The sequence below is a fragment of the Propithecus coquereli genome, unplaced genomic scaffold, assembly GCF_000956105.1.
Source record: "Propithecus coquereli isolate 6110/MARCELLA unplaced genomic scaffold, Pcoq_1.0 Scaffold63, whole genome shotgun sequence".
Lineage (NCBI taxonomy): Eukaryota > Metazoa > Chordata > Mammalia > Primates > Indriidae > Propithecus > Propithecus coquereli.
In genome coordinates, this window is record NW_012152285.1 from 6,172,839 (window position 1) to 6,198,219 (window position 25,381).

Consider the following 25,381-nt stretch of genomic DNA (forward strand, 5'->3'; position numbering starts at 1 on the left):
ACTATTTGAAAAATTGTCTGCATTTTCTATTCATATTGTTGATCTCATGCCTACACTCAATGAACCTAATGAAACTGCATTAAAATCTGATCGTCAAATACATATACAAGCATCTCAAGCACATGACACCACAGTAAATGCTTTGAGTTATGAAACAGTTTCTAGAAAACCTAGGAATTCTGACTGCCTCCTGTTTAATATTTTTAGAATAAAACTAAACACTAAGGCAACAGTAATTCAGTTATCTCTTACAAGTACTTTACTTCCCAAGCATGGTTTCCCAATATTCAGCCTTGCCAGAAGATGACAGCTGACACCCTAGAGTGAGAAGAAAGATTAGTCATAATAGTCCTTCTTTCCTGAATAGTCATAATATATATAAGATGCTTATTTCAATGATTTTCCCAATTCTTAGTTAAAATAAAAGTGGTACCCTTGGCACTGACAAATTATGTCATACATGACATAATATTGTTTGTTTTTCTCATTCCCTTTCAATTTCTACCTTTCCCTTTTATTTGGTTACCATATATTTAAAGCACAGTGTACACATGAAGTCCAGCCACTGTAGCCAGAACAAAGCAGAGAATTCAATAACCAAGCATTCAAGTCGGGCAGGATAAAGAGACAATTTGAAATAACAAAGGTCCTAATAAAAAATTAAATAAACACATTTGGAAACCTGAATCAATGCAAGTGACAGTAACTCCCTGTCTTATACTACAGGAAAGAAAAATGTTACTCCCTGTAACCTCCTATAGCTCTTATTGTACTAAATTGTGACAATCTGCGATATGTCTGCCTTATACCTGATGGCAAACTCCTCACAAGTGAGAATCGCGCTCATCTTTGTGCCCTCAACACCTACAGAGCTGAATATAGCAGGAGCCCAATCAATACTCATTAATCAACTCAAGTAATGAACAGTCACTGTTTAAAAAAATAAAAAGTTACTAAGGGGATGAATCGTCACAGTGAAATGTAATTAATTACAGAACTGTCTGCTACCCGTTAGGATTTCAGCCAACATGTGAAATTTGCCATTTTGCCATTCTGCCTACAGTAATATGTATGACATAAGACCTTTAATTAAAAATCTTTACTTAAGTTGCTTTATTTCAGCTACAAATAAACTTTATTTGATGTCATGTAATAAAACATTTTCAAGTTTAACAATATGTATCTGACCATAAATAATCATTTAAATTATGAATATAAGTATATACGGTCACTTTAGCAAATCTGCGGTTCAGGAATTTGTACAAGCTTTGTCTGAAAGGACAGTGCCCACCTCCCCTTTCAGGAAAGGCAGCCCTTCCCCGTGTCTGGTAAGAAGCAATGTCAATGAAAGTTGGAAGAAGTCCATAGTCCACGCTGGAATTCCACTTTGTCCTGTGAGAGGACAGCTTTCTTTTTTGTAGGAAAATAATATATTCTCTTTCAGTTCTCTCCTATCGAATGAAGGCTTGCATTCATTTTTTCCCTTGTAGGTATAGGTACTCTTCTGATTTAGTGCTTTTCTGTCTCCTTAGCTCATACTTATTACATAGTACCATTTTTTAAAAAAATACTATCCCCAAAGGGACATTTTCTGTTTCCTTCCCTTCCCTTAATGTCTACCATGGGGAACGGGGAGGTCAAGGGACAGAATTGCCCAGGCACACATTTAATTTAAGATACAGAGAACACAACAACGAATTCTCTAGAAGGAACAGAATAGCATTCTGGAGCATTTCCCAAGAGTGGTCTAGCTGACCTTGGATTCACACAATTCAATTTAATACAATGCTGCTCAACAAGAACGAACGTGTTTATGCTGCATCTCCAGACACATCACAACCGTTCATGTAAAACCCATTATTCCCACACATCTTCCACGTAACACATGGTTATGGACTGGTCCATGGGCCCGCTGCACTCCTGTATTATGTAACTGAGATTCAACAACATGCCAATGATCGTGTTAATTACAATGCAGTTATGTAGCACTGGCACTTCATCCAGGTAGAAACCCTCACAGGAGGAACCCCCTCACCTCTCAGGACCCAAGAAAAAGCTTGACTCTTATGCTTCTCTCCATCCTGAGATCTGTTCCTGAGTTACACCATAACAATAAATGAGTTAACAGAGAAAGTACACTGGAGGGGAAGTCACAGGGACCCTGCAGAAAAGCCAAACTATTTGACAGAAGCTTGAAACAAACACTGCTCTGGGAAATCTTTTGTATTAGCTGATGACTGGATTCTGTTTTCTAACACGGACATGCAACATATTCAACACTATGCTTACCGCAGTTTGCTTGGAAAAACCCTTCTGTCATACAAGAAAATACATTCTGTCTCATGAATGATTCCTGAATAGTCACCACAATGCCTAAACTCGGAAGCATGGGAAGTGTGCATCGGAACTTTCTCCCACTTGTGTGGATTTGGACATATGCAAAGCACCAGAAACTGCTTCCTTTCTGGAACCCAGTTCTGTTAATGTGCTTACTGCTGAGATGATCTGGCTGTCTTAAACCGAGAACACACACTAGCACTGATCCACAGGAAAAAGGAGAGGTCACGATCTCCCCTGTAAGATACTTTGTACAACAGATCACACTGTTTGCCAGGGTTTAGCCATCTCAAGAAAGAAGCCGCATTCCAGTCTGCAGTCTCCGCAAATGGCTTCGTTCTGTTTCCACCTCTATTTTGCCTTGTTTATTTCCTCTCCATTATTCCGCTTTCGATCATGAATCATGACCTTTTTTTCTACAGTAGTCAGAGTTTTGTCTATAAAAGAGAGAGAGAGAGAGACAAGAAAATGATTTAGCAGAACCGTAAATGTGAGGTTTCATTTTGTGGTGGGTGGATTTAATTTTTTATGGCAGTCAGTAATTTGAATCATTTGTGGCTTCTAAGGGATTACAAGCATCTTTAAAGGGAAAGAAAAAGTTCTGTGGCTCTTTTCATAAATTTCATAATTTCTGCAAGTTGCTAAGGCCTTAATATATTTGCAAATCAGCCCCAAACAACCCATTTAGAAAATCACGTTTATAATACAGCTATAGCCAAAAATGAATTTGCTCTCAAAAATCCTTGCAAAATACTACAGCACTTGCCCTACTTGAAAAGAAGAATGACTACCAATAAGAAGTGTTCTCCCCTTCAAACCTAGGAAGGTATAGTAAGCTATGTGTGCAGAGACCGGGAAACCCCACTTCCCTCACTCCCTCCCTCTCAGACTCACAGAAGTGTGTCATGAGCATGAGAAGTGTCAGCCACTGTCCAATGGCTGAGAAAAAAATCCCTTTCTCCTAGTGTAGAGCCACACGCCCCTAACTCCGTAGCGCCATAGGCCTCAACTTACTACACTACACCTGTGCTTAAGACCTAGGTCTATGAGCTCCCAGGGCCTGGGACATCCAGTCTCCACGTCCCTGCCCCATCCAAAGCACCCCCTTCACTTGGCTGTCCTGCATCGGTCCTGTTCCTCCTCCTCTGACAACCCAATCTCAGTCTGGCCCTTCCAGACAGGTGACTCAATTGGTGGATTTCCCAGGCAACATGGTCCCTGGCTTTGCCCCTCAGCCTCACAGAACGGCACCTGAGGACAAGTGCCACACTTCAGCCCAGACCCAGCACTCTAGGCTCCTGGGTGTCTAGGAATGGAAACTGGAAATGGGCGGTGTCCCCAACTGTACTCCACTGATCCCAAGCCCAGGGCCTCTGCCTGTTCAGCACAGAGGAGAGACCACACTTTCTCTGCGGCTCAGCACTGCTCTCCTCGCACCAGTTCTTGTACCGAACTCCTCCAGGCTGCAGCACCATCTGCGACGTCTCCCTCTCCTCACCAGCCGCCTGCTAGCCAGTTGTGACGGTCTGGGGATTCCAACGCCCAAACATCTCAGATACCCTGGGCCTCGTTTCTGGTCTTGACATCACCCTCCTCATGCAGGCCTCACCTTTACGTCAGTCTCCTAAACCATCCCACTTCCCTTATTATGAAGCCCTGGTCTCACTCCTGCTCAAAAGCCTTCATCTCCCTCCCCAAGCCCTGCCCACCTGGCCCTCCACGCTGACCCCAGGCCACCCAGCTTCCCAGTGTTGCTGAAGACATGCTCCAGCTCCTTGTCCACCTGCATCCATGTCTGCACCCCTCTGTCCATGCTGTTCCCGCTGCTTGCAGCAGCCCCCACCCCACCTCCACCTCTACTGGCCCTTCTTGTTAAATTTCCAGTCTTTCTTCAACCCACCTCAACTATCCCTCCTTCTTGGATTCCACTACGGACATTTTCTTCTTAAGAATTCTGCCCCCAGCTTATTTTTCTTCTATACCCCTCTCTACTGCTTGGTTTTATATTGCGCTATGTGTATTTATTCACTACTAAGAAAAAAAAAACATATATATTCTAAAAAGCAAGAGAGGGCAATCACCTGCCTTTTCTACTTTAAAGAGATGTTACAAAGTTAAAATGTAGGAAATTGCAAAGCATGGAACAAATAAGCTATTACTAGTTGATGATTTAATAAAAACAAAATGCTGAATTGCAGCTAGTTAATTATGAGGAAAATACTATCGTGGGGGAAAAAGTCCACAAAATAATAGCAAATTTTTTGTTTGATCCTGACTTTAAGGCAATACCCCATCACAAATACCTGGGGTTTTAGGAGCCTCGATGTTTCTTCCCAATTTCCTCTGGGACTCATTTCATATTATCTTATTTTTTAATTACTGGTTTCCATAAAGAAAGGGTAGAATCACCCTGAACTCCAAAGTTTCAGCACAAACCCTGAAGCAGTATATTAGCAGAATTCATGGCAGAAACCCAAAGTTACTCTGCCTCAAGTAACTGCTAAGAACCACTACAATTAACAGGGCTTGTAAGAGGCTCTTTGAAGAGAAAGACAATATAATTACCAAGAAGAAAAAAAAAAAGAAAGGAAAAGGAAGAGCTACTTCAAAACAAGATCATGACATTCTTTTATATGGAGGTATTTTTTAGACACTGCTTTTCAATATTGTTTATAAATAGTGTCAAAGAACAAACTTCATCAAAACATGATACTTAAAAGCGATTTATGGCAATTCAAAGCAAATCCACAAGTAAAGTCATCAAATTAAAAAGAAAAAAAAAGAATCCCTGATTATATCACATTATCACATTTGGTTTTGTACAGTATTACCAATCTTTGAATACTTGTGAAAAGGATTGATAGTAGTAAACTAAAATTACCAGTGCAAAAGTATTCACAGCCTTTTTCCCTCTATTCACTCCATTACCCCAAGGAAAGTTCTCAAGTGCATGCTGGACTTCTGAGGCTCTGGTTAGGCTGATTGAGAAAACGGAAGAAATGGGTAAATATCTGGGAGCAGCAACACATAGTCTAGTAGACAGTTTACAAAGGAAAGGAAGAAACTATTATGTAGGAGAAAAAATAGAGCCAAGAAGGCAGAGTAAGCAGGAAAAGTAAGGGACTAGAACCCAAGCAGCCAGGGAAGGAGCTGGAGAAATTAGAGGGAGGAGCCCAGAGTCTCTAGGGTGAGAGGCAGAGGAGAGGCAAGGGGAGCAAAGGATTCTAAGAGGCTGTGAATTGGATCCCATTTGTCATTCTTCCTGAGACTCCAGAGACTGGCTCTGTCATCCATATTCCACAGAGTTATGAGTTGTTTGGGGTTATCCACCTAGTGTCGATGCGAATGCAACCATGCAGAGTACGGACTGTGTGGGTTATTATTCTGGTTACGAGTCTTTCACTAGCCATCACACCACCTCTGCAGCCACCCCAGCCCGCCAGATTCAGAGCTTCCAGAGCCATGACTGTCACTTACTAATCTTTCTACCCCGACCATGCCTGGCACCAGGCCTTCTCCATAGTAGGCCCTCAAGTCTCTGGGAGAAACAAGCCAATGAAGAGACTTTTTACATCTTTCTGACTCACCCCACACCGTGCCATGACTCAGTTGTTGCCACTTTGATGACTCCATTCCCCTACTTGCAGATTCATTGATGGCTTACTACTGTTTGCACCAGAATTTTCCAACTTTAGCATCATTGGCTAGGCAATTCTTTGTTGTGGAGGCTGTCCTGTGCATTGTAGGATGTTTAGCAGTAACCCTGGCCTCTACCCAGTAGATGCCAGTACCACCCTCCCTAACCCCTGACCTGTGACAACCAAAAATGTCTCCAGACATTGCCAAATGTCTCCAGTTGCAGGGGGAGGGCAAAATTACTCCTGGTTATGAACCACTTGCCTACACTAAAGTCCAAATTCTTGGAGCTGGCATAGAAGATCCTTCATAATTTCATCTCAGTCTACTTCATCTTTTCTAGTCTGATCTAACAGTTCCCTCAACCTAATGTTTAGCTTCAACCAGGCAAAAAATGCCCCCTTCACCTGGAATATCATTTCTGCTCTCCTTTAGCTATAAATATTTGGACCACCTTCACAGACATATTCGAGCCCGTATCCTGGCACCATGCCTTCTGAAGGACCAGAATGTCTTCTCTGATCAAGGTTAGTGTAAGCTCTGAGTTATTTTCCTTTCCTTCAAATCTTGTAGCTTTTCCTGTTTCCACCTTTCCTTATTACAAAAAAGGATGAATGTGCATATGTCTTAGCCTATTCAGGCTGCTGTAACAAGATACCATAAACTGGGTAGTTTATGAATAACAGAAATTTATTTCTTATAGTTCTAGAGGCTGGGAAGTCCAAGATCAAGGCACCAGCAGACCTGGTGTCTGGTGAGGGCTTGCTCTCTGCTTCACAAATGGTACCTTCTAGCAGTGTCCTCACCTGGCAGGAGGAGTAAACAAGCTCCTTCGGGCCTCTTCTATAAGGGCACTAATCCCATTTGTGAGGGCTCCACCCTCATGGCCTAATCATCTCCTAAAGGATCCACATTTTAATACTATTGCATTGGGAATTAGGTTTCAACAAATGAATTTGGGGGGTAGGGGTGGGGGGAGACAAACATTCAGACCATAGCAGCATATGCCTGTATTCATGTATGGTGTGTCTAATAGAAATACACACACAAAACAAGAAAGATGTATACTTTCTGTATCCTCCTCAATGCATGGCAGCCACAGAATAGCTCTATCACCAGAAATTTCCTAAAGTTCATAGATATTTTTAGGCCAGTCCTCCTAAATGATTTGAATATTCTGTAATTATAAATTCAAACTGTGAGAGATGTAAAGAGAGGACAGCAGACTAAAGCCTGTGGGCCAAATCCAGCTGGCAGCCTCCTTTTGTAAATAAAGTTTTATTGGTACATAGCCATGTCCATTTGTTTACTCGTGTTGATGACAAAGGCAGAGATGAGAAGTTTTGATAGAGACCATATGGCTAGTGCAGCTTAAAATATTTACTATTTGGCCCCTCTCAGTAAAAGTTTGCTAACCCCTGTCTTAGACTAAGAGGAAAACAAAACCCAAGCCTCCATGCTAGCTAAAGATACAAAGGCAAATATCCTTGGACTTTATATTAGCTGATTTATTTTTATAAAAGGCACAGTTTCATAGAAGTTAAAAGCACTTTGAACACAGACTTCCTGGGCTCAAATCCAGTTCTACCACCCTCATCTATCTGTATGACTGTGAGGAAATTATTTGACCTCTCCAAGCCCTTGTTGTGTTATTTTTGGAATGCAGGTGGAGAAAACCAACCTCTCATAAAGTTTTGAGGATTAAGTGATAAAATTCACAGACTGCTCAGCATAATGCCTGACAGTGAATCCTCAGCAAATGTGGATTTTTATTGTTTTAAATTGGGAAACCTGTTTATGTTACATTTTTTAAAATTATCATTTTGTGATTGATCTGAATTATCTGTGAATTACTAGCTAAAATAATCAATAAAATTATTCTCAAGTGCTTTGACTGTGTAGGAGGCATGCAAACACACTGGCATTTTCTAGTTCACGATTTTATCTGTTCTTTCCTAATTTATATATCAGCTGCTTAACTGGACCCCCTGCCACTCATCTTTCACTCTGTGTGCCCTTCTCCCTATTGCCAGAGAGACCTTCCTCAAACACATCCCTCAGCGTGCTCCTCCTGAGAACTGAAACCAACATGCTTTCCTTTTCCTATGCTAGACAATCCTGGGGCCAGACAAAATAACCTTGCTACTTGTTCCAGCAAATAGTTGTTTCCAGAAGATAAGGCTATACACCAACTAAAAGTGCTGACTTAACAAGACTAATAGTTTGCTTGTAAATACTTGCTTCAAAGCTCTCATCTAGCTGAACCCACTAATCCAAAGCTATTGTGTCAGAAACTCCACAGAGTCCTCACCAGTTCTCCACGTCAAAGCACTCAGCCAAAGCCCTAAAACTCTATCAATATTCTTGCCTACTTCCTTCATCTAAGAAACCAGACTCTGTCTAGATGTCCTTCCATAATGCAGTAAGTCTAATAAACCTAACTTACTTAGAGTAACAGGTCATTCTACTTGTCTTCTTAGAGAGCTGATGGCTATAATCCCCAGCTCAAAAACATTCAGTGGCTCTTCACTGCTTAGACACTAAACCATTTGACAAGTAGTGTTGCATAATGGGTCAGAACATCCACACTGGTGTGATCCATACCACATCTACCACCTAGGGGCCCATGTGACCTTAGGTCAGTGACTCTATGTTCCTCAGCCTCAAGTTGTTCTTCTGAAAACTGGGGATGCTAGAAGGACCAATTCTGCAGGTAGCATGATGTATAGGACGTAGCAGTAGGTGTTCATTAATTGTTAGAAGTTATTATTTTTATTTATCATCTATTATGTGCCAGTCACTGTACTAGATTCCACAAAAAGAAATCTGACTAATACACAGCTCCTCTTCTGAAGGAAATCATAATTGGGTGAACAAACCCTAGTGGTCAATTCAGTAGAATCTCATAGGCCTAGAAGGATGCCTGGGTTTGCTCGTAGTACATGCTCTAGAACCTGAAATTGTATTCTTTTTTTCATAAATGCTACTTTTTATATTGTGAACAATTTAATAAGCACAAAAAAGTGTATATAATAGAAGTAAAAATTAATTAATTAATGAAAGTACACCCAGCTCAAGAAATAGCACAGGTGTCGTCTTCCAACTTTGAGTTGTAAGAAAAGGCAGTCCAGTATACGAAAATGTGCTGCACTAGGATTCAGATGATGTGTGATCTAGACTTACCTGTGACACCAGCTAAGTGTGGGGCATCTCATTCTCCAAGTCTCAGTCACTTCTTCCGTCAAAGGAAGGGGTTGTACAAGATGACTGGGAAGGTCCCTCTCAGCTAGTGGCCCCTGGTTCTCTGGTCGATCCTTCCTGCTAGGCTCAGTGAAGAGGAACACCTCCTCCTTCATGTACAACACTAATCTGCTCACTGTCTCACCAGCACCTTCCAACTTCCCATTCCAAGTTTCTTTTCCCTTGGTTGGCTTTTAAACATGAAGGAATCTCTTCCATTTTAAATGTGAAACAAAGTCTTCATTTGACCTGCTGACGGCTCTAACTACTATACAGTGTCCTTCCTTCTTTACAATGCCAATCTGTTAACGTGGGGCTTACTGGAGAAACTTCCATTTCCTTTTCACCATCTGCCCTTGGCAATTCTTTTTCAGATCCTAACCCCCGCTGTAACTGCTTCTGGAAAGTTAGTCGGCCCTCCGGGACAAACTCAACGACTCTACCAGTATTCAGCTGCCGAGATGGCCAAGGGGGCTGGCAGCGCTTCCTGTGGCTTTCACACCCTTGCCCCATCCTGGCATCTGCCCACACCAACCACTCTCCTTTTGTCCGGGCTGCTTCCTTTCGGCCCATGTGACTGTAACTGCGTAGTGGAAAGATCATTGTTGCTTCGTTCCTCAAAAGAAGAATTTACCAGTGAAGGATGAGGTCAGCAGAAGAGGGAGGAATAATAGCAACTAAAATGATATTACAGGAATTCAGGTATAAGGACATAATTTGATTCCATTTATGCAGAAAGAATGGACAGTATCACCTTCCTTGTCATCAATCACAAGAATCGCAATTCATCAGCAAATCGGTCTCATCTTCCAATCCAAATAAGTACCTATCTTTGGCCTTTGGAATTGTATTGGGTGACAGACTGGAGTCTACACTATTAAGAATTCAAATCTGACAGCTGAGTAGAAAACAAGCTAGCTACTGAATCAGGAAGCTTTCTGTGATGTGTTGCAAGAAGAAGCTGCATAAAAGGGGTGGGGGTGGGGAGATAAAAGGAAAATAGTGATAAATGACCTTACAGCACAATCTCGGGTCGCTCCGGCCTCTCGGCAAGCTTCAGGGCCTCATGCATGCCTGCGGCCGAGAGCTTCCGGTTGATGTTCCGGTACTGGCACTGCAGCAGGCTGCGGTAGGTGGTCCTCAGGTCCCGGTTGAAGAAGGCATATATAAAAGGGTTAATGAGAGAGTTTGCATAGCCCAGCCACAGAAATGTCCTCTCCACCCACAGCGGGATGCAGCTGCAGGCGGTGCCGCAGATGAAGGGCCTGGCTGTGGACAGGAGGAAGAAGGGCAGCCAGCACACGGTGAAGGCGCCCACGATGATGCCCAGCGTGGTGGCTGCCTTCTGTTCCCTCTTAAAGATGGAGATGTTTTTCCTCTCGTGCTTGAGGAGTCTCGAGAGGTTTGCACACTCCTCCACCTCCTTCTGCAGCTTCACCATGCCGTTGAGCGCCACCACGCTGTCCGGCTGCACGCGCGGGAAGCCGGGGAACTTGTGTTTGGCTGCGCTCTTCCTGGCGGCCTTGTAAATCTGGTAGTACATGAAAAGCATCACCGACATGGGAATGTAAAACGCCACGGCGGTGGAGTAAATCGTGTAGCCGAAGTCCTGGCTGATCAAGCACACCTTGTCGTCGTTTACATTCTGAGCCCAGCCGAAGAGTGGGGGTAAAGTGATGGAGGCGGAGAGCAGCCAGACGGAGAGAATCATTTTGGCCATGCATTTCCCGTTCTGCCGCACAGGGTACGTTAGGGGCCTCGTGATCCCGAGGTACCTAGGAGAGAAATGGATGGACAACATGTGAACTCTGTGATCATAACCGTTCAACGGAGGAAGGACCACCAGCCAGGCACCACCGCTGATCCTCACAACAGCCCTTCTAGGTAGCCATCATTATGCCCACTCTCCAGAAAGGTAAACTAAGGCTCCAAGATGCTACCTATTTTATTCCAGCTGTCGCAGTCCACCATGCAGCTTGACAGTCCTCTGACCCTAAAGTTAGTCCACGCTTTTTGCATGCCTTGTAGCTTCTCACAATCCATGTAGGCAAAAAACTGAAGTTTAAAAACCTGTCTCCTACCCCCAGCCCTGCCCGTGACCACAGCCACCAAAATCAAAATCAGCCAGGAAGCCTGATACGGGATGTTCTGACACATCCTTGAAAATTAACCAAGGTCTACCACACTCTGATATTAAACACCCACAGATCTCCTCAGCTGTCTTAATTGAAGCCAGAGTTTAATTCATTTTCATTGCCCCTTTGCACTGTAGTAAAAGCATTTCTTTAAGATCACAGAGATTTTTGAGCTAGTTTTGAAATCCTATAGGTTCTAAATGGAAAGTAGAACGTGATCATTTTTTTCACCCAGAAAATTCTCACACAACAGCAATGTCAGAGGAACAATCTATAAAATAAAAAAGCCTGCCCCTTCATTTCTGAGAAGCATCACAAGAAAAGGCATAATTTTGAAAAATATTAGGCAAATCCAACATTTTCTCTGTGCTTAGTTCTATATAGGAAATAAATATTTCTCCATCTCTGTTATCAAAGTTTTATAATGCAAAAGAGAATTTGCAAACAGAGAAAACGTATACAGTAAGATGTTTTGCCAAATGCTTATTATTTTTCAGCTTTTCAAATTTGTGTTTCCCTCTATATTTAACAGTCTTAGCTTCTATTTTAGGAAGGATGCAAACAGTGCTTGAGAAGCAGAGACAGGAAAAAGCTGGTCATTTTGTTGTTGTTTTACTTCCTTTATGTATATAAAAGACACACTATTGAACCATGAAAAGGAAAGGTACAGAGAGTCCCTAATTTCTCCACAGGTTATTTTTTGAAAGTCGGTCAGTTGGTAGGTCAGAACTTAAAAATATAATTTCTGCTAGAAATACCCTTGATGTCTAAATTATCCCACAAAAGTCCAAAATCATATTTTCACGATGAAAATTAGCATCATTGCAATGCTTACAAGACAAAATTGAAATACAGTAAAAAGAAATAAGCCAGATTTGTTTATTCATCCAAAATACTTATTCATTTCTTCAACAAATACTAATGGAGCACCTTCTATATGACAGGTACTGCTCTAAATGTTGGGGATATGGCAGTGACTAAAAGAGACAAAAATCTTGAGTGCAGGCACATGGAGAAATCACATGAGGTAAAGGGGAAGACTAAGCGGACTTCTGAACCCTTCCAAGGACATAGGTGTTCGCGGCGCTGGTTCTTCACTTCACAACCTCTGTCTTCCCTTCTTGGTAAAGATGACCCTCAAACACCATCCTTAGGTTATCAGCTGTAGTTAGGACTCTGATGTGGCTCCCAAATAGAATTAAGGAAGAGAAAGAGGGAAGCTTTCCTGAGAATGCAAGAATAAGAGCTGAAAACAAAGAGGGAAAAGAGAAAAGGAACTAGAAAGAACAGAGGGAGAGGAATAAGGAAGAGGGAAAGAGATAGGAAGAGAGAGAGAAGGAAAATATGAAATAGGGTTTGCCTTATGTGGAATTCCCTGAGTTTCAAACAAACAAACAAAAAAAAAAATGGAAAAAATAATCTTTCTTAAAAAAAGGAAAATGAGGAAATCCTGTAGAAAGATGTCAGAACTGAATGCACACCCAAAATTAAGGGCTCCTTGCCAGAGGCTAAATGTAGAAATTCTATTAAAAAAAAAAAGGCCCCCTTCTTTGCTTTGCTTCAGGTGCCCTCTCAAATTGTTCACTGATGGAAGTCCTTCGCAGATCTCTCTTTTTGGATCTAGTCCTTGCTCTCTACTAGCTCCTGTGACTGTGGCCCTTTGGGTTCCTTCCTTGTTTCCTGGCTCCCCGCAGCAGCATTTCCCAGGACTTGGACTTTGATTTCCCTTCTCCTTGTCAATAGCCCGAGCATAAACTGCCTGTTCCCAAGCCTGGATCTGGCATCCAAGACACCAACTCAGGCTGGAACCTCAGGCTCACCAAGGAGTCAAGGCCAACAGGTAGAGAGGTTCCTCACACAGTTCCTCAGGTGGCCACCAGATGGCACTGTCAGACCATCTCACCCATAACTGGAAGTTGGGGGGGGGGTGTTATTGATATGGTAGATGGTTGGATCAGTAAGTGTGTGTTGGAAGGACGATTATTCACAAGAAAAGAAGTTATATTTTATTTGTGGGGTATAATAAAAATTAGCAAGCCTGGAATTTACAACCTGGTGAACTATTTTGAGGAAGTCAGTCCAGTTTTGCCTTCCATTTCTCTACGTTTTCCTTACTGGAACGAGGGACTACACACCTTCAAGCTCAAGTCAAAATCCTGCCTTTCTCCTGCCTTCATAAATAATACAGAATTCACAAAGATTAATCCTGAGATATTAATTAATGTAGTAACAAAGGACTCTAATACTATCAGAATATTAGATAATCTCATAAAAGCAGTATGTTTACTCACTCTAGTATCTGACATATTTTGATGATGAGAATTGGCCCTTCCCATATTCAGTCTACAGTGGATGTACAAATTATACTCCATAAACTCTGCCCTATTTCGGGCTTCATTCTCTCATAGTTTCAAGTCGCATCCTACAATAAGGTAGTTACATTTATTTCTTTAGTCTCCTGAGTACCACTTGGAGGGACTGCAGAAGGCAAAAATCAACTGAAAGGTAACTAGAAAAAAAGAGGGTCCACCGAAGTGTCTGGATAGAAAATAAATAAACAAAAGTCAATAGCTTATATTTTAACCATTAACAATTAGAAAATATTTTGGGGGGAAATGATTCCATTAACACCAACCAAAAACTTAAAATATCTAGGAAAAATCTTTTAAAATAGCCAAGGCCCATATGAAGAAAATACAAAATGCTACTTAGATAAATAAAAGAATACTTAAATCTATGAGAAAAAAACTTTTTTCTTCAATAATAAAATCCAGTATTATAAAAGTACCAATTTTCCCTGAATTAATACTATACAACCTCAACTGAATATACTGGCAGGGCTTTTGTTAATTTGACCATAAGATTTTAAAGTTCATCAAATCAATATGCAAAAATGGACAGATAATCTGGAAAAGAATAATGAAGGGACACTTATCCTATTTAAAAAAAATAGTAGAAAGTCACAGAAATTAAAGTCCAATAATGATTATTCAAAAAATAGATCAATAGAATGGAATAGGTCTCATACATAGATTCAAATATATAAGGGAATTTAATAGAAGTCATTTTAAATCAGTAGTAAAATATTGGACATTCATGAAGTCTGACAGCTGGCTAGCAATTGGGGTAAAAATAATACTGCCTTCTTATCTTTCATCTTATTGAACATAAATCCCAGATGGAGCAAAGATTATCATGTAATAAATTAAGCCCTGAGGGTACTATGAGAAAATATAGGTATTTCTGTAATCCTGAGATATCAAAGGCCATTCTTAATTATAATAGAAAAGCTTGAAACTATAAAATGAAACACCAATAAATTTTTGTGACAAAAATTTTATAAACAAAATCAAATAAATAAATGACATTTAGTTTAATTTAAAAATCACTATGTGCAAAGTTAAAAGTTAAAACAACAAACTTGGAAGCCGAATGACAATATCCCAATATTCACAGATCTCTTACAGGTCAATTAAAAAGACAACCATCCCAACCATCCCCGTGTGTATACATACACACTGAGATGTCCACAAGAACATCCACTAAACTATCAATCTGAGTTTTATCTGAGCTGTAAAGACATTAGTGGCTTTAAATTTTCTTTGTACTTTCCTATGCTTGATTTTTTATAATAAGCATGTAAAAAAAAATCTCACTATTTTACGAACAAAAGATTTAAGAGGATTCTGTGATTCCTGAATTACCTAAGTGATTCTGGCAATAGAGAGAATCTGGTTCATAAAATCTTTAAAAAGCTGATAATTAAATCTTATATTGTTTTACTTGATTAGCTTGTCAAAAGTGTTTTATTACATTCATAAATTCACACCAAAGAAAAAGAACTCATCAGCATTTAAAATCCTATAATTACTATTAATATATAAAGTAATATTGGTATTCAGGGAAGTAGTTGTCCAAATTATACATTCAATCTCCCAAACCTTGTATAGTATAAATCTTGCCTCCAAGAGAGAGAAAGAAAAAAAGAAAAAGAAAAAAACTTGATCAATTCTGAATATTCCTTAATATGCACAGTTAATATTTTATCACGCTAAGATTTTATGCTTACTGTTAATTAGAAAGCAGGGTGCTTATAAAGCCTTCAAAATTTAACTTTAAAATGCATACAAATGTTAAAATACAGTAAATCTCAGAGACAAAGGCATCAAAGAATTATATAATTGAGAAATGTATGCAACTCACATCAGGGGTTCCATGGAAGTGGAGGTTCAGAGAAAAAAGGATTAGGGAGTTATGATTTGCATAGGGAGAGACTGCAAGCAAATTAACTCTTCCGCCTGTCTTCCATTCTAACTGTATAGAAATGGTAATAATGGTTCTTTAATTAAATGACTTCTCCCAAGTTTCACTGCTATGGAATAATAATTTAGGGGGTAAAAGAAACTCGGTAAAATTATTCTGAAATACGGTGTTTTTTAGATAATTCAACTTTAAAAAGGTTCTCACACTTAACACCTCTTCTAGGAGACTTCCTCCCTTATGGCAGGTAAATTCCACTAGAATCTCCAGCCAATATTAGCAGTTTCCCAAACTGCCAGATTATCAGAATCACCAAGGAGCTTTTGAAACATGCAGATTCCCAAGTCACTATTCTCTGTCAAGGAGGTTTGGAGATCCAAGACTCTGTATTTAGGATTGATTGCTCTAGGTTTTTATTGCACACACTGCTGTCAAAGTAGCCTTCCCCCATTCAGTTACAAGGACTTTACACTTACCACATGGAGAGCTTTACTTTTACTTTATATTTATGTATTTCATCCTAATGGTTTGCTTCTAATTTGGCCCTAACAAAATCATTATGAATCATGTTTCCGTTATTTCAGCTATTAGGTTCTCTCTCATTAGCTGTTCTCTCTGCCAGTACTATGCTAAACGAGGAAGGCATGGTTTTTGTTTTAATCAATATGTAGATTTTTTTTAAATGCATAATACACAACAGGGTTTTGTAACTTTTTGACCACAGTTCACAATAAGAATCTGTTTATGTATATAAGCAATCAATGTGTGTATATACAGGTATTTACATTTATAAAGTTGAAACAAAAGTTCACAAACTATACTTACCATTATGACCATTATTTACTATTCTCTATTTTATACTATTCTATTTTAGACTTTTAAATGCTAGTCTTGATGGACTAATTGATTTCATAACCCAATAATGGATCATGGCCCAATGTTTGAAAATTGCTGACCTTTAATAAACATATGAAAAGGTGCTCAACATCCTAAGTCATTAGGGAGATGCAAATTAAAAGCACAATGAGATACCACTAACAACCACCAGAATGGTTAAATTTAAAATAATGAGAGAATATGATGATAATAAAAACTATAATGTCAAGTGTTCTATAAAGTTATGGAGCAAATGTAATTCTCATACACTACTGATGGGAAAGTAAATTGATGCAATAACTTTAGAAAACTATTTTTAATATGTACTAAAGCTGAATAATATATACTCTATGACCTAACAATTTTTCTAATTGTATAATAAATATTAACCAAAATACGTTTACAAGAATGTTCGTAGTAGCCCCAAATGAAACCAGCCTATTCTGCAAGAGTAAAATGAGTACAACTCTACAATAGTAGAATGGGTACATAAATTGTGGTATATTTATATAATGGAATTCCATAAAACAAGAATTAACCAACTCCTGCTTAATCATCATCATGGATGATTCTGACAACATGATGTTGAGTTAAAGCAGCTAAAAACAAGAGAACACACTGTTCAAAACCAGGCAAGACTAACCCATGGTGACAGAAGCCAGAGTGTCAGTTACTTTGGTGGTAAAAGGGTTCCTAATCAGTAAGAGGATATATGAGGAAAATCTGGAGTTCTGGAAATGCTCTATTGTTTTGTTTTGTTTTGTTTTGTTTTTTGAGACAGAGTCTCACTGTGTTGCCCAGGCTAGAGTGCAGTGGCATCAGCCTAGCTCACAGCAACCTCAAACTCCTGGGTTCAAGTGATCCTCCTGCCTCAGCCTCCCATGTAGCTGGGACTATAGGCATATGCCACCATTCCCCGCTAATTTTTTCTGTTTTTAGTAGAGACCAGCTCTTGCTCTTGCTCAGACTGGTCTGGAACTCCTGAGCTCAAGCAATCCTTCAGCCTCGGCCTCCCAGAGTGCTAGGATTACAGGTGTTCTATTTCTTTATCTGAGTATGTTACATAGGTACTTTCACTTTGTACAAATTAAATGACCTGTGCAGTGTTCTGGACATATGTAAATAAGTTTATTTTTATAATATTAAAAGTAAATTTTTAAAAACACACTGGTATTATCATTTGACATTAATCTAGATGTTGACCTATTCTCTAAAATCATTATTACAATGGAGTTCCATTTTCATCAGTGTTTCCAGCTACAATTATAGTTAGGAACAGTAAACAACCTAAATTCCTCATTCTGACCTCAATATTGAGAGAGAGAAGTAGATAAAAGAGAGAAAAAAAATCCAAAGAGCAACAAAATTTGACCAAGTTGGAAACAATAACAAAAGCCTCCTTTTTGAGAAAGTATATTATTATAAAACAAGAAACGAGGGTTTTCCTTTAGAGAAAGAAACAGAATTAAAAGAAAGCAAATCATGTGAGTCTAAAAGTACTTTTAAAAATTCATATACTACATTAGTTAACTGTTGCTACATAACTAATTACCACAACGGTGACTTAAAACAACACCAATTTATTATTTCACCATTTTGTAAGTCAAAAGTCTCAGCACAGCTCAACTGAATTCTTTACTCAGGGTCTCACCAGGCTGAAATTAAGATGTTGGCTGGGGCTGAGGTGTCATGAGGCTCTGAGTCCTCTTCCAAGTGCACATAGTTGTTGGCCACATTCATCTCCTGGTAGCTGTAGAACTCAAGGAGATTGCATCTTCAAGGCCAGCAGGAGAGCAACTACTGCAGCTCTGAATCTCTTTGATCTTTAGATTCTCTTTTAAAAGGGTTCACCTGATTATATCAGGCCCACCAACATTCAAGGGAAAGGAATTACATAGAGCACACACACCAGGAAAGGACACTCTTGGGCACCATGTTAGAATGCTGCCTACCACGGGTCCTATGTGGTAACAGAAGCTCGGGATACAATCTTCCACCAAGGGAGCTAATTAAAGATCTACTTACTACCTATTCAAGTTGAGACAAGGCTTCCAATAAGACTAATCTTGTCTGTACTCTATCATAAGGCAATTATTTTCTGCTGTATTTTTCTGTCATTCAATGTTTCTCTTACTGTCAACTCAGTTTTTTGTCTACCTATATCTATGAAAAACTAAAAATGGATTTTTAGATAATTACAGAAAGTCATGAAAATGAATAGTGTGGGAGGTTAATAGTGACCCCTGAATTATACTTGATGTCACTTCAGTTCTATCTGTACTTACAATAAACTCTGAATTTTCCCAAAGAATTTGGCCTTTTATTCCTCAGAGAAAAAAATTAAATGGAAAGGCAACGAGCGAGCCAAAAATTTACCAGCAATAATAAAACAAAGAAATGGCATAAAATCTTAGCTATAAACTTTAAAAGGTTAGAGGCAGGAAAAAAAAAGAAAATATTCTGTTTCATGATGGTACTAAGTGACTTCTAACCCATCCCACCCTGTAGAAGCAGTACTGAAGAAAGGGGGTGAGTAAAATCCTTAAAATTCCAATTAATACCCTCATATTTGGGGAGAAGCAAATTGAGTGGGTGCGAAGCCAGCCTAAGGAAGAGCCGTGAGAAGCCATCAAGAGCAAAAGCCCCATCATGCCATTTTAGCAGAGTTAAGAAGGGCCACCAGAGTTTGTTATCTTTCAGGACACTGAGCTGAACTGGGGATACAACAAGCTCCAGAAGATGAGTAAATCCTTAGTTTAGAGGAATGTGCTCTGGTCCACGCCATTTGATGAGAATTCAGAGAAAAAGAACAGTCCTCCCTAATGGACTTCACTCAGCTGCAGTGGAGTCTACTCCCTTCCCTTCCCCCAACCCTACACCTTCAGGCTACAGAAAAGTAGATACACTGAATATAGCCTAAAGGGAAAGAAATAACTGATATCAAGTAAGGTGGAATATCAAAGAGAATTCAACCACACCGTGTGAGAACAAACATGAAGATTTAAATAAACAACCCATGTTAAGAATGAGCAAGATGGAAAAAAAAACCTGTTACAACTACTACACAAACATGCTCCAATAATAACAACCATGAAAGAAAAAAAGAGAACACGGAGCATTCATTCCTCAGGCTGGTGAAGAACCAAGTCAAGTAAAAAACACAACCTCATTTTCTTACAAATACAGTTCACTGTAATTGATCTTAACAAATATATGTAATCACTAAAGCAGAGGCTCAAAGATGTTAAAACGACAGAACGAGATAGAACAAGAGACTGTTGAGTTAAGGAAGTAAATTGCGACCACTAGTGCAGATCTAATGGATGAATCAGAAGTAGCTGGGATTAGAAGCAGACACACCTGAAAAGCAAGCCAATGGTGTGAAGGCTTGAGGTAATCGTAAACAATGCACGTGGAAAAATTTATTCGAGCGATTAATAGACTTCCAGTACTATGCTGAATAGAACCGGTGAGAGTGGGCAACTTTCTCTTGTTCTCAATCTTAGAGAAAAAGTTTTCAGCTTTACACCAAATTACAATGTCAGCTCTGGGCTTGTCACATATGGCTGTTATTATGTGGAGGTCCATTCCCTTCCATACCCCATTTGTTGAGAGTTTTTATCATGAAAGGATGTTGAATTTTATCAAATGCCTTTTTCTACATCTATTGATTTGATGATATTATTTTTATCCTTCCTTCTGTTACTGTGGTGTATCACATTTATTGATTTGCGAATGTTGAACCACCATTTGCTAGTATTTTGTTGAGGATTTGTGCATCTATTTTTCATCGGGGATATTGGCCTATAATTTTCTTCTCTTATAGTGTCCTTGTCTGACTATGGTATCAAGGTAACACTAGCCTAGTAAAATGAGTTTGGAAGTGTTCCCTCCTGTTCAGTTTTTCAGAGTTACAGAGGAATTGCCCTTAATTCTTCGTTATTTATTTAAGTCATCTCTTATTTTTTAGTCAGTCGAGCTAATGGTTTATTGATTTTGTTTATCTTTTCCAAAAACCAACTGTTTTATTGCTCTTTACTACTGTTTGTCTAGTCTCTATTTCACTTATTTTTGCTCTGATCTTTATTATCTCTTTCTTTCTGCTGACTCTGGGATTAGTTTGTTCTTCTATTTCTACTTCCTTGAGCTCTTTTTTTCTTAATGTAGATGTTTATTGCTATAAACTTTCCTTTTAGAAGTGCTTTCACTGTATCTTATAAGTTTTGGCATGTTGTGTTTCCATTTTCATTTGTCTCAGGATATTTTTTGATTTTTCATTTCTTCTCTGACCCATTGGTTGTTCAGGAACATGTTGTTTAATTTCTACATATTTGTGAATTTTCCAATTTTCTTCCTGTGATTGATTTATAGTTTTATATCATTGTAGTCAGAAAAGATACTTGATATGATTTTAATCTTCTTGAATTTGTTAAGACATGTTTTGTGGCCTAATATATGATCTATTCTAGAAAATGTTCTGTGGTGTACTTGAGAAGAATGTGTATTCTGCTCCTGTTGGGTAGAATGTTCTATATATGTATGTCTGGTAGGTCCATTTGGTCTACAGTTTTGTTCAAATCCACTGTTCCCTTACTGATATTCTGTATGGATGATCTATCCATTGTTGAGAGTAGAGTATTGAAGTCCCCTACTATTATTGTATTGCTATTTATTTCTCTCTTCAGTTCTGTTAGTATTTCCTTTATATATTTAGATGCTCCAATGTTGAGTATATAAATATTTATAATTGTTATGTCTTCCTGATTACTGACCCCTTTATCCATTATATATCGACCTTCTTTGTCTCTTGTGACTGTTTTTTGACTTAAGTTCTATTTTGTCTGATATAAGTGTAGCCACCCCCACCCCCTTTTCATTACCATTTTCATGAAATATCTTTTTCCATCTCTTCACTTTCAGTCTTTCTGTGTCCTCAAAGCTAAAATGAGTCTCCTGTAGGCAGCATATCATTCATTGGCTGTTGTTTTTCTTTTAATCCATCCAGCCACTCTGTCTTTTGACTGGAGAATTTAATCTATATACACTTAAAGTGAATGTTGATAGGTAAGGATTTACTACTGCCATTTTGTTAATTGTTTTCTGACTGTTTTCTAGTCCCTTGTTTCATTCTTTCTCTCTTGCTGTCTTCCTTTGTGACTGGAAGATTTCTTGTAGTAGTATGCTTTCATTCTTTCATCTTTCGTGTATCTGCTACCTATTTTTCCTCTGTGATTACCATGAGGGTTACATAAAATACCTTATAGTTATAACATCTTATTTTAAGCTGATAACAACTTAACTTCCACTGTATACAAAAAGTCTACAGTCACATCTTCTACCCTTTACAGGTGCACTTTGGCAGGAAAAAAACTTTACCAGTCGGTCCAGCCTATGGTTCTAGATAGGGCAGCTGGTAGCATTTGCAGGCAGGTGGAGCTTGCTGTTGGGATCTCTAGTTGAATGGGGCCTTTGCCGGTGCTCTGAGGTTGGGTGGCTCTGCTGGCTGGGCTCTCTTATCTGGAAGGGATGCTGGCTGACTCTGCATTCAGGCAGGGCCCAAAGGCTGTGCTCAGCAATTGGACAGGGCCTTGGGTGGGCTCCATGGTCAGGCAGGGTCACTGGCCAGGCTTCCTGGTTGGATGAAGCACAGGTCATACTCCTCAGTTGGGCCAAAATTAAAATTTTAAAAAAGGCTTTACCCACAGCCTCCACCCAACCAGGGAGCTCAGACAGTGACCTCTCCCACCTGTGAAATCCAGCCAATGCCCCACTGAGCAGACAGCCAGTAATTTCATTCACTTGCCAATTGGTCCTTCTTTATAAATCTCTTAATAAACTTGGTAAGTATGAAATTAGCTGACATATTCAATTTCTCAGAAATTTCTGCAAATTATCTTTGCACCATAAATTCTCATTAACTTCTTGGATTGTGAAGTAAACCTTGGGAGAAAGCCAGTTCTGTGCATCCTAATGGTATATAATCTCCTAATCAGCTGTAGTAGACTAAGTATGGCCATATATTCTCTGCCACCCTCTGTTTGACAGGTAAATGATTCCGCTCCCCTTTATTCTGGGCTGGTCTTGTGACTTGTCTTTACCAGTAGAGAGAGTACAGGAAGTGATGCTGCATGACTTCTGAGGCTGAGCCTTAAGAGATCCTCAGCTTCTGCCTTCACTGCTGGGAAAATTCCCTCTGGGAAGCCAGGTGACAGGTAAGAAGTCTGTCATTCTGTGAGGAAGCCCAAGCCAACCATGTCAGGAAGGACAGTCTCACTTGGAGAAGCACTGAGGAGCCGGACATGAGTGAAGCATCTTCTGGGCCAGCCCAGACACCAGCTGAGAGCAGCCAAGTGAATAATCCTACATGATGCCACCTGGCATGGAAGACTCTCCCACATGAGCCCTGCCCAAATCCCTGACCCACAGAATTAGGTGCAACAATAAATAAAAACAAAGTTACAGGGTGGTTTATTATGCAACAATAGATAACCAAAACAGCATAGCAATGCCGTATTCTCCTAACCTACACAGGGTCTTAGAAATTGGATTTGCTGGCAAGCATTTCACCTCATTACTAGGAATGTCTGTCCAGCCCTTCTTTCATGTAGCACCTGCAGCCCCTAAAAGAGAGCCACAAATTCTCGCTAGTGCTTGAAGCAACCCCAAGTTCACTCCTTGCCCACTTTTACTTTGACCCCATCTTGATTGACTGATTCATCTCCTCTCTCTAAAAACACGCCCTGAGTATTCAGAATATACCAAGCACTGTCTTAAGGACCGAGGGTACGGTAACAAACAAAACAGCCATAAATACATGAAGCTTACAATTGGGGATGGAGCAGAGAGATGCATGATAAAAGAATAAATATATTTAGTAGATCAGATAATTGTAAGTTCAATGAAGAAAAACAAGGCAGGGAAGGGAAATAGAGATTTCAGGGTGAGATTGGGGGCAACCTGCAACACAGATTTGCATTGTTACCTCAACCTCAAAGTCCTTTCATTGCTCCCTTCCAGGGTAGGCATTTAGAGCTTAGCTTTTCCCTACAAATTTGAAATTGGCTTGTCTCTTTAACTTGAAAATCCCGTTATCTCAAGCAGGACTTTCCTACCCAAGTCTTAGTCAACAGAACCCCAAACTCTGCCCCTACAAGGGGCATAGTCAAAGAGCACTGACTTTGTACCCACAGGTACTTTCTTCCCTCCTCTAGGGTCTGGCTTCTAAATCACTTCCCTTTCTCTCTCTCTTTAACTTCTCAGGTTTACAGGTTTATTCTCTTTTACCTACAGATATAAACGTATGCATGTGTGCATGTGTGTATGTTACGAGTACAGATTATATTCCATTTAATCCTCCACTGTGCTTATTCCTTTTTACTCCGAATTTATTGAACACATCGTCTACCTCAGCTGCTTTCATTTCTACCCACCCTCTTCCTTCTGATTCTCCCAGTATCTGGCTTTTACCCTCATCGCTCTACATCAGTTTATTCTAAAAAGGCACCCCCTCCTTTGCCAATTCTAATTGTTTTTTTTTCTCATTTCTGATAATTCTCAATTTCTCTTCCCCCTGAAATGTGATTGCAGACTTCCCAGCCTCTCTTGAAATGTTCTCCACTCTTAACTTCTGTGACATTACCTTCATCTATTTCTTTATCTTAAGCTGCATTAGAGAAATGCCATCTCCACATACTGGCTACACAATATTCAACATTAGGATATAATGAAAACAGCTTAAACCTTGCATCAGGCAGACCTGGTTTAAATTCCACCTCTGCTCTTCTTACTAGCTAAAGTACTCTGAAAAAGACACTCAGCCATCCTAAGCTTTCGTTGCCTCACATGTAAGAAGCAGAAAAGAACACCTATCTCACAGGGTCACTGCAGTGATTAAATGTACGTAAGGCTTTCAATCCCACGCCAACCACCTAAGAGACACGCAAAAAATATAGCTGGCTTCCTTCCCTCAGAACCCCATTTTTTAAAAAGATACTGGCAAATAATGCTGCAACCTGAGTAGATCCAATAGGAGAGTAAGAGGACTGTAACATATATGTAATACACAGCATCCGACAAATGAAGTAAAAGAGAGGGTGCTTATAGCCTACACACAACACAAAGTAGTTTCACAGTGTAGATGTTTGAGGGTTCCCTGGTATGCAAGCCGACTGGACCTGAACTGGCGCAGTGGCAGTATAAGTGGAGAAAAGAAGGCAGAAGTGAGAGATAATCACAGAAACAGAGTAAACCAAATTTGCAAATGGTTTAGCAAGGCTGGGGAAAAGGGGAAAAGACAAAGCAGGAGTTGAACAAGCCCATCCATTTTCAAGCCAGGACGACTGGGAAGATGGAGGGGCCATTATCTGAAATAAGGAACTCTCAATTCACTGCAATCTACCTTCCACTCCAACCAGCCACTGAAGCAGATCTCACCGGGATCACTGATACCCTCTCTAGATCCAGTGACCATTTCTCTATCCTCAATACAGGACGGCCCTGCAGCCCTCAGTATGCACTCACTGCCGCCTTCTTAAACTCTCTCTTTGGTGCAGTACTGCTGTGCTCTCCCACCCCTCCACCCACTCTTGCCCAGTCTTGTCCTCTGCACCTGGGCCTTTACGTCTCAGAGTTCCTCAAGGCTGGGCCCGGACTCCACTTTTCTTCCACCTCTACATTCTCTGCATGTTCTCCTACATTACCACTGCTTCCAAATCCTCTCTTGGCTGACAATCCCAAAAGTTGGATCCCTGGCCCAGACTTCCCCTTGGAACTCCAGACCCACAAATCAACTGCCTCCTTCACATCTGTACTTGGATATCTCTAAGGCATCTTATTCGCTCCTTCATTCAACAAACCTCTATTGAACACCTCTATGGGTCTGGCACCACCTGAACATG

The 25,381-nt window shown here is 40.0% G+C and overlaps 1 protein-coding gene across 3 annotated transcripts in view; it reads right to left on the reverse strand.

The window, feature by feature from the left end:
* Positions 1–1,084: 1,084 nt before the first annotated feature.
* HTR7 (5-hydroxytryptamine (serotonin) receptor 7, adenylate cyclase-coupled) overlaps positions 1,085–25,381 on the reverse strand; it is an 88,711-nt gene continuing 64,414 nt past the window's right edge. Inside the window, exons 2-4 of one of the 3 annotated variants that reach the window (XR_001138115.1) lie at positions 10,233–10,988; positions 3,843–3,946; positions 1,085–2,774 (exon numbers count right to left, since the gene is read on the reverse strand). Coding sequence is in view for 2 of the 3 variants with exons in the window: in XM_012659692.1 (XP_012515146.1) it covers positions 2,732–2,774; positions 10,233–10,988 (799 nt within the window). In the remaining variant the exon portion in view is untranslated. Of the gene's footprint in view, positions 2,775–3,842; positions 3,947–10,227; positions 10,989–25,381 lie in introns of all 3 variants that reach the window. The other 2 variants (XM_012659692.1, XM_012659693.1) reach the window with 2 other exon arrangements.